At 59.4% G+C, this 14,659-nt stretch overlaps 2 protein-coding genes across 9 annotated transcripts; both read right to left on the minus strand.

Annotated features, from left to right (window-relative positions):
- Positions 1 to 11: 11 nt before the first annotated feature.
- SIRT7 (sirtuin 7) lies at positions 12 to 5,696 on the minus strand. 2 transcript variants are annotated; one of them, XR_002126169.1, is made up of 11 exons: positions 5,558 to 5,696; positions 5,350 to 5,487; positions 5,156 to 5,260; positions 3,347 to 3,417; positions 3,179 to 3,251; positions 2,502 to 2,600; positions 2,193 to 2,429; positions 2,008 to 2,088; positions 1,736 to 1,842; positions 1,251 to 1,336; positions 625 to 714 (listed from the first exon to the last, which is right to left on the minus strand). XR_002126169.1 is itself a non-coding variant. In XM_019661957.1 (10 exons), the coding sequence occupies exons 1-10, from the start codon at positions 5,648 to 5,650 to the stop codon at positions 516 to 518; spliced, it is 1,203 nt and encodes a 400-aa protein (XP_019517502.1). In that variant the 5' UTR covers positions 5,651 to 5,695; the 3' UTR covers positions 12 to 515. The 2 variants fall into 2 exon arrangements, 1 of the variants encoding a protein (XP_019517502.1); XM_019661957.1 differs by lacking the exon at positions 1,251 to 1,336 and having other exon boundaries at positions 12 to 714; positions 5,558 to 5,695.
- A 3,647-nt stretch (positions 5,697 to 9,343) lies between these two features.
- Positions 9,344 to 14,653, minus strand: MAFG (MAF bZIP transcription factor G). 7 transcript variants are annotated; one of them, XM_019661844.1, is made up of 3 exons: positions 14,644 to 14,653; positions 10,640 to 10,702; positions 9,344 to 10,545 (listed from the first exon to the last, which is right to left on the minus strand). In XM_019661844.1, exons 2-3 carry the CDS (start codon positions 10,673 to 10,675, stop codon positions 10,093 to 10,095), a joined length of 489 nt encoding a protein of 162 aa, XP_019517389.1. In that variant the 5' UTR covers positions 10,676 to 10,702; positions 14,644 to 14,653; the 3' UTR covers positions 9,344 to 10,092. The 7 variants fall into 7 exon arrangements, with proteins under 7 accessions (XP_019517389.1, XP_019517384.1, XP_019517386.1 ...); XM_019661839.1 differs by having other exon boundaries at positions 14,640 to 14,653; XM_019661841.1 differs by lacking the exon at positions 14,644 to 14,653 and adding an exon at positions 14,357 to 14,431.
- Between the last annotated feature and the right edge of the window lie 6 nt (positions 14,654 to 14,659).

Genomic DNA, 14,659 nt, shown 5'->3' on the forward strand with positions numbered 1-14,659 from the left:
GACATGGAGAAGACAGTGCAGAGATGTTTAATAACAATAAAAAGGTCTGCTGAGAGCCAAGGCTCAAATACACTGGTCTGTATTGCTGCATACCAATACAGAAAAAGGTTTCTACAAAGTGGACATTCTCAGTAAGAAGTAGAAAGAGGGTGAGGCCCCTGAGACTAGCCTGCTGAACGAGGTAAGGCAGCGTGTGCTTCCTCCTGGCCGGCCAGGCGCCAGCTATGAAATAACCCAGAGTTCTGTTCTCACAGGAAGGCGTGACTGCCACCTCTAGGAAGAGGCTGGATGGGCCAGGTGTCCTCAAAACTCAGGCCCATGCCGGGGCAACCACAGTAGTGCAAGGGGCTTCCCACAAAGACAAATGGCTAAGCGTGTCATGGTGAAAATGTCACCCCCGAGAAGTCTCACTAGACCCTGTGGGGCAGTCCTGGCTTTCTTGGTGCCACCAGCCCCTGAATGATAGTTCCAGCCATCTGCAAAGTGCCGATTGTTGTTCTGAGTCAAGCGCCAGGCTATGTCACTTTCTTCCTTTTCGTGCGTTTGGTGCAGCCCCTGCCGAACCAGCCACCTAGGATGGGGGCTGAGCTGAGTGATGCATCCCGGTCCCTGGGTAGGGGCTCCTCTCGGCTTCTGCACAGCGACTTCCGACTGTGGCTGCCTTCTTCATCAGCACGCAGGGGGGTCGCCAGGGAGAAGATGGGGTCCTGCCACCTACCGAAAAGGGAAAGCTGGGTCAGGAGTGCCTGGGAGCCTCTCGGTCACAACGCGCCCCATGACGGGAAGGCTGACTGAGGAGGTGGCCCTGCTCCCTCCCGTATCTTAGCCATGGTGGGCTTTGCTTAGTGGTAGCCTCACTATCCCTGGGCTACAGAACAGCCGTATGAGGGGTACACTCCCAGACTAGCTCGGCCCCGCCGAAGCTGTGTCCTCGTTGGAGATCGAGCAGCCGGGCACACGAAGTGGGGTGGCAGGAGCCTCAGCAGGGATGGGCCCCACCTCACTTGTATGGCCAGGGGCAGGTGAACCAGACCCTCTCCCCCGTCCCGGACTGTGACGCTTGGTGAAAGGCAAGGCCAGCTGACTACAGGCTACCGGGTGAGATATCATGTGTCGGACTGAGATGTAGAAGCACGTTACCAACTTAAGATACAGATAAGCACTGATAAGGAAAATGAGCTAAGTTAATGTAAAAAAAAAGTACAGTACACGATAGGCCCACATTACAGAACACCACAAACATAACATACAAGAATTGCCAGGCCCAGAAGGTGAAGGGATCCTTAATTCTTGAACCCTTTGATTAAAAGAAGTTATTGATTTCCCCTATAAGACCCTGAAAATTCACAGAGAGAGAAAGTGTAAACTTTTTACTCAATACATACACCACGTCTAAATTATCACAAATTCTGTATTAAGGCAGTTTAAGCTCCCCCCGTTTGCCAGCTCCCCAGACCAAGTGCACCGAAGTCTGTTTGCCCAGCACTGCCAAGCGCATGTCCCTTCAGGGACCTTCCCCTCCAGGCCATCTGAAGTAAAGGGGGACCTCCAGGCACACACCAGCAACTCCCTTTCCCCACAGGGAGGCCCATCAGCCAGCGCGCCTTGGCCAGTCCCTGCAGACGCCACCACACTGCAGTCACGCCTCAGAGCTTTCTCTGTGCTTAGCTCCTGAGCACAGACAGACACGGCCTCTTCACACAGGCAGCAGGGTGATGGGCCCACGCCCGCTCACCTGCTGTAGGGGGGTATCTCCAGGCCCAGTTCATCCATGAGAAGCTGCATGACGTCATCACATCTCCCATGGAGCTTCAGGGCAGCCCAGTCATCCTTTGGGGTCCACTGGGGACAGGGGAAGGTGAATGAGGACAGCACCTCACTCCTTCCCAAAGCCCTGTGGCCTGGGCTCTGCTCAGCCAGCCCCCCAAGGTGCATGAGTTCAGGACAGAACGTCACAGGGCCTCCTAAGGCCCAGGTCTCAGCAAGCAGCTCTGAGCGCTGAGTTACCTGTAAGTTCACGATGTAGAGCTTGGGCCGCCGGCTGGGGGGCTTGGTCATGCACCAGAGGTGCGGGTATTTCTTCAGAACCTGCGGGAGCAACGGACAGACACAGACCACACACACCAGGGAACAAGGCTGTAAGAAGCTGCTGGCAGGCTACTCCCAGCCCAGCCACGGTGCCGGCTGTGTACCTTTAAGCTGGAGCCTAAACACAGGATTGTGTCTGCTTTGCTGGCAGCCTCGGTGGCTGCTTCCCAGTTCAGAGGCTGCCCCAGGGTCCCCCTCTCCCCAAAGTGCACGATGGTGTCCCGAAGCTGGGCCCCACACTTGTGGCAGACCCGTCCCGTCTGGTGCCGGTGCAGGGCAGTGCGCTCCGTCACGTCGAAAACCCGCAAATACTCCCTGTTGGGGGTGCAGGCTGTGCAGACCTGAGGGGGGAGGGCGCTGTGAGCGGGAGCCACTGGCCCGCTGGGCCTCCAAGTCCCAGGGGGAGTGCTCACTTCAATGTACATGTTCCCATGGAGCTCCGAGATGGCCGAGCGCGGCAGCCCGCTCCGCAGATGCAGCCCGTCGCAGTTCTGGGACACCACATGCTGCACCTGCGGGAGGCGGTCGGCGGAGGGCATGGGAAGCAGCACCCAGCAGACCCACCGGCCTGGCCTGAGTCCAGCCCAGCACCCCCAAACCAGGGCCAACTCCAACCTCACACGAAGCCTCAAAAGCAAGACCAGGGCAGCAGGCTGGTCCGAGCAGAGCTCAGGAGGGCCCGCCCCTGACAAGCTGGACATACTGGGAGTGGCCAGGAGGGTGAACCTCGGCTGGAAGGGGCTCAAGTTCAGGCTGATGTCCTCTTGGGTCACTGTTTCAGGTCCCTGAAGGCCCAGGAGGATCGAGCCTTTCCCACTTGGTTGGAGGTGCTCAGCAGAGGGTCTACAGAGGTTTCCTATGAGTTCTATCTGTGACGACTCGGAGGGGAAGCTGCCCTCTTGGAGAGGAAGCACGGGAGAATTAGAGGGAGGCTCAAATCAGGACTCTAAACTGCTTGGTGGGCGCTCATCACGGGAGTCCACTGGCCAACAGAAGTAGGATGCAGTTGCCACTGGGGCACCAAGGTGATGCCCCAGGTCCCATGCTGTGGACACAGCAAGCACTCCAGCTAGCCAAACAGGGCTCTTACCAGCTTCTGCTCGTGTAAGCGGGCGATGCTCATATGGGTGAGGGTTGGCTCAGCCTCACTCAGGTCGGCAGCACTGCCAGGTGGAAGGGAGCACAGGTGAAGGGAGCTTCGCGGTCAGACCCCTGCTGCCCTGCTCACCTTGGTGGGAAGGTTGTGTAGGCTGCTTACCTAACGCTTCTCCCTTTCTGAAGCAGCGTCCACACTCCATTAGGACCCCGGTAATCTGGAATAGAAGCTGCCTGCACGTTCAGAAAGAAGAGAAGCCCAGAGAAAAGGCATCACGGTAGGGACTGGCAGAATTCCCAAGGACAGAAAGCAAATGTTTCACCCAACATGTTGCAGGCTGACCCACAGGCTCGGCATTTCGTAGTCGCACCTGCCTGAACCCAGATGGAGAATACCCCACGCGGCTCCTTCCCTCTGCCTGGACGCCCTTCCACCGGGTCCAGCTCCTCCTTCCAGCCCTGCTTCCTCTGGGAGCCTCTCCAACACCCAGTACAGCCTGGCTCTGCAGCCACGCCTGTCCTCCACACCGAGGCTGGGGGACTGGTCAGCCTCCCCTGTGTCCCCCCTCGGCCTAGTCAGCACTCAAGAAAGGTGCAGCAGATGGTGATCCCCTGGGTGGGATCCCTCCTCTGTCCAGATTCTTCCGTCCTGATGCTGCTTCCTGCCCTACTTCCACAACGACATGCCAGCCTCTCCAGGTGAGATGAACACCACTGACTTTCCCAAGTTCCCAATCCCGTGAAACAAAGCCACCCAAGAGAAAGAGAGCGCGCGTGTGCCAGGATCCAGGAGCTCTGTGGAGCGCTGTCTCCTCCCTGCTGCTTAAGCTCAGAAAAGCGCCCACCCTGACCCGTGGTTCGGACTCACATCAGAAAGGGGAGCCCAAACATCAACACTCAGAGCAAGTCAGTGGCAGCACACACCTTTAAGTAGCCCCCGAAGCTCTTTAAGAGGTAATATTACTGCTTTTAAATAACCGCATGATGGGAGTTCACCTGTGAACAGGGAGGGAGAAGACCAGACTGCCAGGCTTCAGGGGTTCGTAAGTTATAGCAGTCAGTGTACCTGACACATTCTAGGCACGGGGCCTCTGCCATCATCCCTGTCCGTTCTCACCTTCCCCTGTAAAATCTCACCCACACTTCCAGGCCCAGACTCAGTGTCACCTCCTACAAAAACCCAGTGAGGATGGACCCCCCAGCTCTGCGACCACAGGGGTGTGTCTGGACTTCTATTCTTGACCTCACACAAGCTACACGCTCACATGCCTCGTCTCACCTGTGGGCTTCTCCAGGATGGAGATCCAGTGTTCCCCTCTGCTGGGCCTGCATGCGGGGCGCACTCAACACACCCCCATCAGTTAGACACATAATGTGCCACCCACACTGTCAAAGCAGGTCATGCGTATTCCACGGCCTAGGACAGCTGCTCAGCGGAACCTTTCGAAGCCCACACATTTCTCTTCTTTCCCGGGTGTACTCTAACTCTTACTGCCTTGCTTTTTACTTACCTTCCTCCAACATTCAGAAAACCAATGAATGGGAATCAGGACACAGTTTGGGGCTTACCGCTGCCCACACGACTTTGGGATAGTAAATTAACCTCCTTAGCTTTAAATGAGGAGGTGCCTGCAAGAACTAAGCTATCATGTCCCGTTTTTATTACTCTTCCTTTCTTGTCTCAAACTGGATGTAACACAGACTTCAATCCTGTAGACATGTTTATCCACTTAATGAGCTTTCAAATTGAGTCATTTCCAGCTTCTCTAAGAAGGGAAAGAACCTCAGAGCTGCTTTTGAAGTGAGTTTTTTTGCGACTCACTAGTTTTACTCAATTTAGAGGGGCGTGCTCAGTCCTTGGGTCAGACACCCATGGAGGCCTCCCTCCCCCACCCGCGTCCAGGCGGTCCGGGGTTCATCCGGACCCAGGAGTCGACCCGGGTGCGCGGCCGTTCACGCCTCGCCTTCCTACCGTGCTGATTCCCGCGCCAGTGTAGACGACCAGGTACTTGGCGTTCCGCACGGCGGCGGCCAGCTCCCGGACTTTTCTCCGCAGCTCCTCCGGGTCGTCGCACACCTGCCGAGACGCCCAGCCCGGTCGTAAGCCCCGCCCCGCCCCCTACCCAGCGAGAGGCCAGGAAGACCCGGGCGCCGCGCGGGACTCGCCTCCTCCTGCCGCCGCTTCAGGCCCTCGCGCCGCCTGCTCCGGCCCTGCAACTCGGTCACCAGGTCCTCGCTCTCGGCCAGGAGCCGGCCCTCCTCTGCGCTGCGCTCGGCCGCCGCCTTCCTCAGGATGCGCGACACCTGCGGGCGCCGGGCAGGTGGTGAGGGCGACGCGAGCCGGGGGCGCGGGGCGGGGCAAGAGGTGACATACCTGGCGGAGGCGCTCCCGCTGCTGCTCCTCCCGCAGCCTCCGGACCCGCTCGGCCGCCTTGCGCTCCGACCGGCTCAGACCCCCGGCTGCCATCGCTCCCGAGGAGAGCCGCGCTTCCGCTTCCGCCTCCCAGCAGGCAGCGCGCCGGCACATGCGCGCGAGGCCCCGCCCCGCCCTTCCGGCCCCGCCCGTGCCGCCCCAATTTAAGCACCTGCCAAGTCTCTTTAAAAGGTGTTTATTGATCATATACAAAATAAAGAAAACCTTATATATCACAAACATACACTATGTACAGCAATAAATACCCGGGGCCCGGCCCAGTGCCGCCCCTCCTGGACAATAATTTAGCAATAAATACTGCACAGGGCAGGGTGGGCGGCGAAGCCGGCCGCCCCAGGGAGGCCCCTCCCCACCTGGACCTTCAACAATCCCCGCCGCCGGGCAGATCCCAGGATACCCCCCAGCTCCCCCTGACTTCAGCCCTAGGCAGGACAGGCAGGGTCTGATCAACTCTGCCTGGAACCACCCTCTCGGCGCCAGGAGAGCAGCAGAGCTGGACACACTGGGCAGCCCTTGTCCTGTTGCCCTAAGATGCCAGGAGAAGGCTTTCTGTACCCACTCCCGTTTGGTTAAAGGCTTCCGGGACTAGCAGATTGAGGGGATGGGAAGAAGGGAGGTGCTGGGACACGAGGTTGCTGGAAGGGTCGCTCCTCCTAGTTCGCTGGGGACACCCACCTACCCAGACGGAGTGGAAATGTATGCGACTGGCCCAACAGGTGCAGCGCACACCCAGGACAGGCGAGAAGCAGGGCCGGCCGTCAGTCTCAAGGGCACGCCCCTGCCTGGGTGTCCTCCGCTCTCTGTCCCCGTCTGCTCCAAAACCAGACAGCCAACAGGAAGGCAAAAACGCGCCAAAAAGAATTATTCAGTGGCTTCTGGGGAAAAAAATCGTTAATGTGTTGGTTCCTTTTACCAAACCACAGCCTAAAAAAGTAACTTACAAGATCCCAGAGCGGAAACAGCGCTGCAGCCTGTGGCTCAGGCTTTCCAGCTGTGGACGGGAGCTCTGGCCAGGCGGCCACCCCAGAGATGGAGGCAGCGGGAACCGGATGGGGCCTGACCACCCGTCCAAAAGCAGGCTAGAGATCAGCGCTGTGGGCCGGGCACTGACCACCGAGGCTGCTGCTGACAGTCAGGGTTGTGCACACAGACCGGAAGCGTGGATCAACAGGAAAGCCCTTGTCAGAAACCAGCACACCTCCCAGCTGCCACATCTTCCCACCGTACAAAGGGCGGTGCCACTGGAGCGGCAGCCAGGGGCTGTGGGGAGTTCTCCCTGGGGCCATACTCTGGAAAGGAGCTGACCTGTTCCCCCAGGGCTCTCTGGAATTTAAGTGTCCATGTTGGGATAGGGAGGGGTTGGGCGAGGGCACGGTGGGAGCGGAAGGTGCACGTTGTGGTTTACTTAGCAGACAAGTTTGGGAGACTTGGCTTTGGCCGAAGCCCTCGACTTGCTGTGTCAGAAAAGTGGAGGGGAGAGAGGGGACACAACACCCTCACAGTAGGAAAACCGAATTAACAAGAATCGGAAAGACACCAACCAGTCACATGTGGACAGTCTACTGTCAAGAAACCAAGGTGAAGGGAAAGGAGTGGAGGGCCCCTGCAGGGCTGGCTTGATGGGAACTGGATGCTCCCCCAGATCCAAGGAGCAGTTGCTCCAAATCCAGAAACCCTGAAAGGAACCATGGCCTCACTAACTCCAGAAGCTTCTTCTGTAAACCAAACCAAGGCCTTGCAATGTGTGTTCAGCACATGCCTACCCTCAAGCCCTCCTCTCACCTTCCTCACCCACCTCCTCTCTCCACTCTCCAGGTCTACAGCCTGGTAGGGGTGTGTCGAAATGGACAACCACCTCCCAGCCAGGGCAAATGTGGGGACTGTAGATGGACACAGAGGGTCTGTCCCTCCCACCGCCAGGGCAGAACATGACCTCTCTCTAGGGACTGTTACGATGCAATTCCAACTCACTGCTGCTACAACCATCGACAACTCTCGTCTGGAGCCTACGAAACAGGCAGACTGGAGGGGGAGGAAGCTACTGTGTGATCTGGAGTCAACAGTCAAAATCTCCATTGCAGGCTCACCCCGGTACAACCAGGAATGTCTCTGAGCATTTAGGGCCCACAGAAGCCCATCGAAATGGCAGAAGTTGACAGCACGTGCTGCTCCCATCCCATGGGCACACTGGGTCAAACTCTGGGATGAAAATCCTGCTGCCCACGAGGTTAAACCCTGCCAGGCAGCACTGATGCAGTTCTGTGCTTTTCAGGGGGTCAGGGCCCCCAGAGAAGCCAACCTGCAACCCCAAGGAGAGGCCAAGTGAGGCCCATGTAGCCAGAGATAGGGCACTAGCCTCTTGGGGGGACACCATAGGCAGCCCCTGTCATGTGCCTATGAGGAGCCTCCCGAGACAGGTCTGGGAGACTGGCTGCCTCTGCTGAGTGGCCAGGATGGTGGGGAGGGTGGGCTCAGCCCAAGAGAAGCACCTCCATAAGCTGGGCAGTGGATCCCTGGAAGACACAGACCCAAAGGGAGGCGGAAGAATGCCCAACGCCGAGAGCTGCCAGCACATTCAGGGGCAAGGAGGGGCAGGACTGGCCCTGGACACTAGCCCTTGTCTGGCACTGGTGGAGACCTCCAGCCCCTCAAACAGGCAGAAAGGACCACCCCAGGTGGGCCCCGAAACCACCTGGGAAGTTTTGCCTGGGAAGCACCACCCGCAGCATGGAAACAGTCCTGTGACAACTGGGCAGCAGGTCTCGCAACCCCATGTGGGCCCCTGGGGTTCCCCTGCTGAAGCCCATGTGAAGCCTAGAGGAACAAAGCTGGGGTTGGTGGCCAGAGCCCAAGCACGGTGACTGGACACCAGAAGGAAGACGGCTGGGGCAGTGTGGCCGTGGCCCCGTGGGCACCCACAGTGACTCCTTGGTCCCTGCAAATCCCCCACCCAGGGCCAGAGACGGTGGGCATGGAAGCAGCATGGGGAGCCCCTGGGGTGGCCCCCAGTTTCGCCTACCCTGCCAGTGGATCAGCCCAAGCCTGAGACACACATGCGAAGCCAAGGGTCAAGAGAGAGCAGGGGTGGGAGCGGCAGAGCCCGAATCTGACCTCCTGGGGGCCTGGGGGCAGGCGCCCAGGCAGAAGAGGCCAGACTGGTGGGCACCGAACCCCCCAGCTCTGCTGCAGCAGGTACTGCCTGGCACCCCAGCCTGAGCCTGGCAAGCCAGCAGAAGCAAAACACAACCAAATCCAAAACAAACACGGGAAAACAGATACAAGAAGTGACACCCACAGGTCAAAGGTCACCAGAAGCACCAGCACGTGACGCTGCACAACACCTCACCAGGCACGGACAACACCACTGCACCGGCAGGGGACAGGAGACGGAAGCAGGAAGGGCAAAGGAGTAAGTCACTTTCGGTACAATTGCAAAAAGAGAGAGCAAAGAGGACGTCAGGACGTGCCTTCTGGTCGCTCGCGGCTTGGCTTTTTTTTTTGTCTTTTTTTAAACTAAGTTTTATAAATAACATCTGATAACTCTGTGTATATAAAAACTAAACTCCAACAGCCACAAAGACTTGTCTGTAAGTTTACAAGAAAGGGATTTTTTTTTCTTTTTTTAAACTAGCAGTTTCTATTATACTTTCTTCCCTTTTCCATTTATATGGTCAAATGTTCTTGCTTGTTTTTTTTTTTAAAAAGACAGTTTTATAAATACTCTGCAGTTCTTTTTTTTTTTCTTTAGCTTTTAAACATATAATTTAATAACTTCGTAAAAGGAACTTCTCTCTTTTAAATAAAGGGCTATGTAACCACACAAGTAGGTCATGTAAACAGTGACACGGGACCCATCGTAGGACACTGGACACACCCTTCACGTACGCTCACAACCAGTGGTTTGGTCTTGTTCAGTGCAATGCGTCAGGCGAGCGTGCTGAGGCCCTGGGCCCACAGCCGCACGACGCCCCGTCCCCCCAGCACCTAGGCTGGTGGCCTGCCTGTCCAGGGTCCTCGAGGACATCCTCTTCAGAGCAGAGCCCATCTATGCCACTGGCCGATCTGTGAACTACCCAGGCCCCTGCCAGCCGGGCAGCCGCCAGGGCCTATGGGCCACTTGGCCTAGCACGCTCCCTGCTCAGGGATCCCCGAGCCCCTAGTGTTTGCTCGATCTTTCTGTCCATTCACACAGGGCCACTCTGGACTCCAAGCCTACATGGCCTTGGTATAAAGGGGGCTGGGGCGGCCCCACGTCACCACCGAACTGACCAATCCCAACATACAAAACACATGATGACAACGACGAGATCAAGGGGCTCAGCCCAGCGCCCCTGGGGTGCAGGTTGTGCTTTGCAGGGAAGGAAGGAGGTAGGAAAGGAAGAGGGGAGGGGAGAGGAGGAAGAGGGGGACAGGGCTGCCGAATTCGCCATGCGCCTAGTGGCCCCTCGAAGACCCGCCTGGGCAAGCATACGTCCCTACGACCGGGCGTCCGTCTTGGACTTGACTATCGTGATGACGCTGGTGGCGGCCACCTTGCCGGGGACGAGGGGCCCCAGGCCGGCAGTAAGGGGGCCCCGAGCTGGCGCCACGGGGCTGCGGGCCACGGTCCTGGCGAAATTCTGCAGGGCCTCGTACTTGGAGCGCAGCGCGTCCAGCTCCAGCTTCATGCTGGCGTTCTCGGACGCCAGCTTCTCCACCTCCTGCTGCAGCTCCGCCTTCTGCTTCTCCAGCTCCTCCTTCTGCGTCACGCGCTTCACACGGCAGCTGGCGGCGTAGCCGCGGTTCTTGAGTGTGCGCCGGCGCTGCTTCAGCTGGATGATCTCCTCCTTGGACAGGCCCCGCAGGTGCTGGTTCAGCTCCCGCACCGACATGGTCACCAGCTCCTCATCGGTCAGGCTGGTGCCATTCTCGCCCGGCTCCCGCTTCACCTGGGGACGGCATAGCGCACGAGGTCACGGGCTGATGGGCCGCCCATCCCTGTGCCACCGCAGCCCCGAGATGCGGCCCGCCCTGTCTGCTCACCTTCAAGGCCTTGTTTCCTTTATTGGGGGTCGTCATAACCCGGGGGCACAGCAAGCAGGCACTCTGCGAGACAGGGAGCAGAGGTCAGGACCCTGGAGAACACCCCCCTTTCCCTCTTCACCCTGAGTCACGCCCCTCACCTGCCCATTCCTGATACCTGGCCTCAGGACCACCCTTCTGCCTTGCCTCTCCTGAGCTGGGCTGCTCCAGGTCTACCCCGCCCTAGGGAACCAGATTGGGGGGGGGCAGGAGGGTTGGGGGGTGGGAAGGGGAACTGAAGGGCTGTTAGGGAGGCAGAGGCAAGAAAAGGGGCTGGGGGCGAGATTAGAAGGATGCGGGAGGGGCCAGCCTAGAAGGAAGCCTGGAGCTTTAAAAATAACCCCAATGCGCACCCCAGAGCCCCAGAGCGGCTGTTCTTGGCGAGTCATGCTGACTCAGCACATTGCTCCCGCTCACTCACTGGCCTGGCACTCCCCAGGCTGCCGGCCAACACAGCCCCAGGGGACCAGCAGCCAGAGCAGAAAGCTGCCAGGGCCAGAAAGGCCAGCCGGCCAACAGCAGGTGAGGGCCAGGGCCAGCGACCCTTCGCGCGACTCCCATCCCCTATAGCCACCTGCCCTAGCACGGCCTGAGACAAAGCCCTGCTCCTGTGAAGGCTTAGGGGGCCATCCCCACTGGGGACTCGGGGAGAGGGAGGATGTGGGGGAGTCCTGATTCTCTCAGACTTCTCACTTTGAAGAGTGGCAAGTGGGTCCTCCAACTAGCTCTGGCACAAGTCCCCCCGCCCTCCAGGTGGATGGCACTTTGGCCCTCGGTGAGCCTCGGCTGCGGCTGATGGAGTAACCATCCTGTGGCTTTGGGTTGCAGCATCTCATGCCCCTGCCCTCCCTGTCCAGGGTATTTCACAAGAGCTCCCACAATCAGCCACCCCAGGGGCCTGCTCATCGCCTTCTTGGCCAAAGATGGCCCTCTAGCACCCTGCCCAGGGTCAGCACCCACAGGGCCCCCTCCTACCCACCTGGTCACCATTCCCACACCCACCCTCACTTTCTGCTTCCTGAAGCCCCACCAAAAACATTTTTGTGCACCTAGTCCTAGGATTCTGGGGATGATAGCCACCGCCACACCCTGCCTCCCCCTTCCAGGTTGGATGCAGGGCTAAGACGGGCTGCGCTCTCCCTCCTGGGGAACACAAGCACTTCAGGTAACTCTGGCCCAGGACACCTTCTTACCCTCACGGGAGCTAAAGTGTAGGCTGGGGAGGTAGAGGCACGAGTGGGCTACCGTGGGCTCCTGGGTAGACAGCACCTACCCAGCCTTGCACCAGGAGGCGAGGCTGCAGGCAAGGAGGCCACAGGCGTCTCCCCACAATCAGGCCACCCAGGGTCTCAGGCAGGCCTGAAGCTCCAGCACCCAGTTCTTCCAGAGCAGAGGCTAAGCAGACCACAGCTGGAGGTGAGAAGGTCCTCAGAGCCCCATGCCCAGCCTGGGCCAGGCCCTCATGGCAGAGCACAAGCTGGGGTGCAGGGGCACGACTCTGGGTCCTACCACTGTTGGCCCAAAGGAAAGGCCTCAGCACCAGCTTTCCCACCCCCATGCTCCCTCCACCCCTGACTGCTGAGCACAGCGGTGACTTCCTGAAGAGATCACACAGAAAAGTGCTTCCTCAACAGATTTCACCCTCCGCAGAAGGCCTGAACTCAGCACAGTGCAGCCAATTGCCTCCTAATCAAAGGTGTGTGTGAGCACAAGGGGGAGGGGCAGTGTCAGGAAAGCCAGCGCTCCAGCCTCCTGGCCTGGCCTCACCCAGCAGATACACACACTGATGGGGCAGAGACAGCCTTTGGAGATGGGATGGCATGGGGATGATGGCTCAGGGCACCCCTAGAAGCCAGGCGGAGGGGATTCTAGAGGCCAAATCGAGGAGAAGCTGCCCCCCCACAGCCCTCCTCCCCACCCTGAAGGCTGGACTAGAGCTAGGGCTCAGTCATGCTCCCTCCTCAGCTCCCCCACAGGCTGAGTCCACCTTGTGGAGAAGGCCCAAATCCACCAAGGTACCTTGGACCACCCACTCAGGCCGGGAGCCCATCAGGAAGGCGCAAGAGGTCTGGGCAGCTCCAGCCCCTTCCCCTGGGTCCGAACTCCAGGGCATGAACACGAGGCAAAGGCAAGACAGCCAGCCTCTGCTCTTTGTCCTGGCCTGCAAACCCCAGCGGCCAAACCTCCCAGGCAGGCATGGTCTTGGGCACTCTGGCACCCCAACCTAGCCGGGCCTCACTCCCGCCCTGCCCATCAGACCACCTCCTCCAGAAGCCCCCAGCCACTAAAAGCCACTCTGAAAAAAAAAATCTAAAACTTAATTTCCACTGAAGTGTAATGTACTGAGAAGACTTAATGACACACCGCTCCAGGAATCTGCACTTTCCTAGGGCATAAAATTCCAGCCAAAGGAGCAGCTGAAGCGTTAAAACATCTGGCATCACTAAGCCCAGGTGTGTGTGTGTGTGAATCTCTGAGGACAAACCACAATGCCAGCCTAACCTAGCCGTGAACCCTAGGCAAGAAGGGTCAGCTCTGGTCTAGATGAAACGCTGCCCAACCCCTTGAGCCAGGAATCACCCATATACCCAGGAGAGGTGGCCCAGGCCATACCACCAAGTGGTGATTTCCCCATAGTCCCCATCACCTGGCCCAAAACCCATCGGGGCCACGTTCTCTGCTAACCTGCATAACATTGAGCCCCAACCTCCAGCGAGACAACTTGGGGTGAGTGGGAACTGCACTCACCCACCCCAGCCCACCTGCTGTGCTCTAAGGCTAGGCACCCTCCAAGCTACTACCATCCACGGCCTCAACCCAGACCCCAAGGCTGGGCTGCAAAGAGGGGCAGGGACTGCTCACCAGACACCTCGGTCCCCAGTGTCCAAGTCCTGCTGCCTCCTCTCATTTGCAGTTTTCTGGCAGAGCTGTGCCTGCTTGCCCCCTGCCCTGTCCACTGTCACCCAGGACTCCAGTACAGTCGGTACTCCGCTGGGCTCTTCCGAGGAGCTCTGGCTCCTGGCTCGACCGCACCCTTTGCTCCCGCCACTCCCGTTGCCCCTCCTTCCAGGAGGCCCCACTGCCTCCCTCTCTGGCCTGTGTACCCCTCTTCCCTGCCCAGGGGCACCCAGCCTGGCGGACCGGACCAGTCACAGGGAAAGCCTGCTTCCCGCCCCTTAGCACGGCCCCCCTAAGCTCCTCCCCTCCTCTCGCTCAGAAAACTATTTCCCGGTTTGGGGAACTGTCCCAGCCGTGGGTCGGGGACCAGCCGCCTGAGAAAAGCATGCCTGGGAGCGGATGGACAGGCCAAGGGCTTCACCTTCTACCGCGCCGTGGCCCCTCCAGTTCCTCACCACCCTGCCTTCAACTCGCACCTCGGCCCAAACTTAAAAAGCCGCCCCAGCCCCTGGGCCTGGCTCCTTCCTCATGTCCCCACGGTTCCCTTCCACCCCTCATTTCCCGGCCTTTCAGGCCCCAGGCCCCTAGCTCAGATCCCCCCCGAGCACCGGGATGAGCATCGAGTGACCTCATGCTGATGACTCAGCAAGTCTCCCTCGGGGCTCTGGCCCGCGTGTGACGGAGCGAAAGCGACGCGAGCAGGGTCTTCCCAGCGCCCCCACGCCAGTCCTCCCCGAGCCCGCCAAGGACCCCTGCGCCCGGGGAGGCGGCGACAGACACCTGATGAATCAGCAGCTCGGGCCGGGGCCGCCGGGCTCCTCCGCGGAGCCCTGGGCGCCCAGTTCGACCCCACCCTTTCCTCCCGCCGCCCCGGCCGCCCCTCCCTCCACTGAGCGAGCCCCGCGCACGCCCCGCCCGCCCTTCGCCAACCCCGCGGCCCACCCCCAGAACCCGGGTGCGGGGGCCAGCAGCGCCCTGCCCGACGGGGAAATCGAGGCACGGGCCACCAGCGGCGCGCGGGGCAGACCCGAACCCAGGAGCGCCCGGCCCGCGCCGCACTCACCCACCACACTGCGGGCCCGG

The sequence above is a fragment of the Hipposideros armiger genome, unplaced genomic scaffold (genome assembly GCF_001890085.2).
Source record: "Hipposideros armiger isolate ML-2016 unplaced genomic scaffold, ASM189008v1 scaffold_362, whole genome shotgun sequence".
In the NCBI taxonomy this organism is placed as follows: Eukaryota; Metazoa; Chordata; class Mammalia; order Chiroptera; family Hipposideridae; genus Hipposideros; species Hipposideros armiger.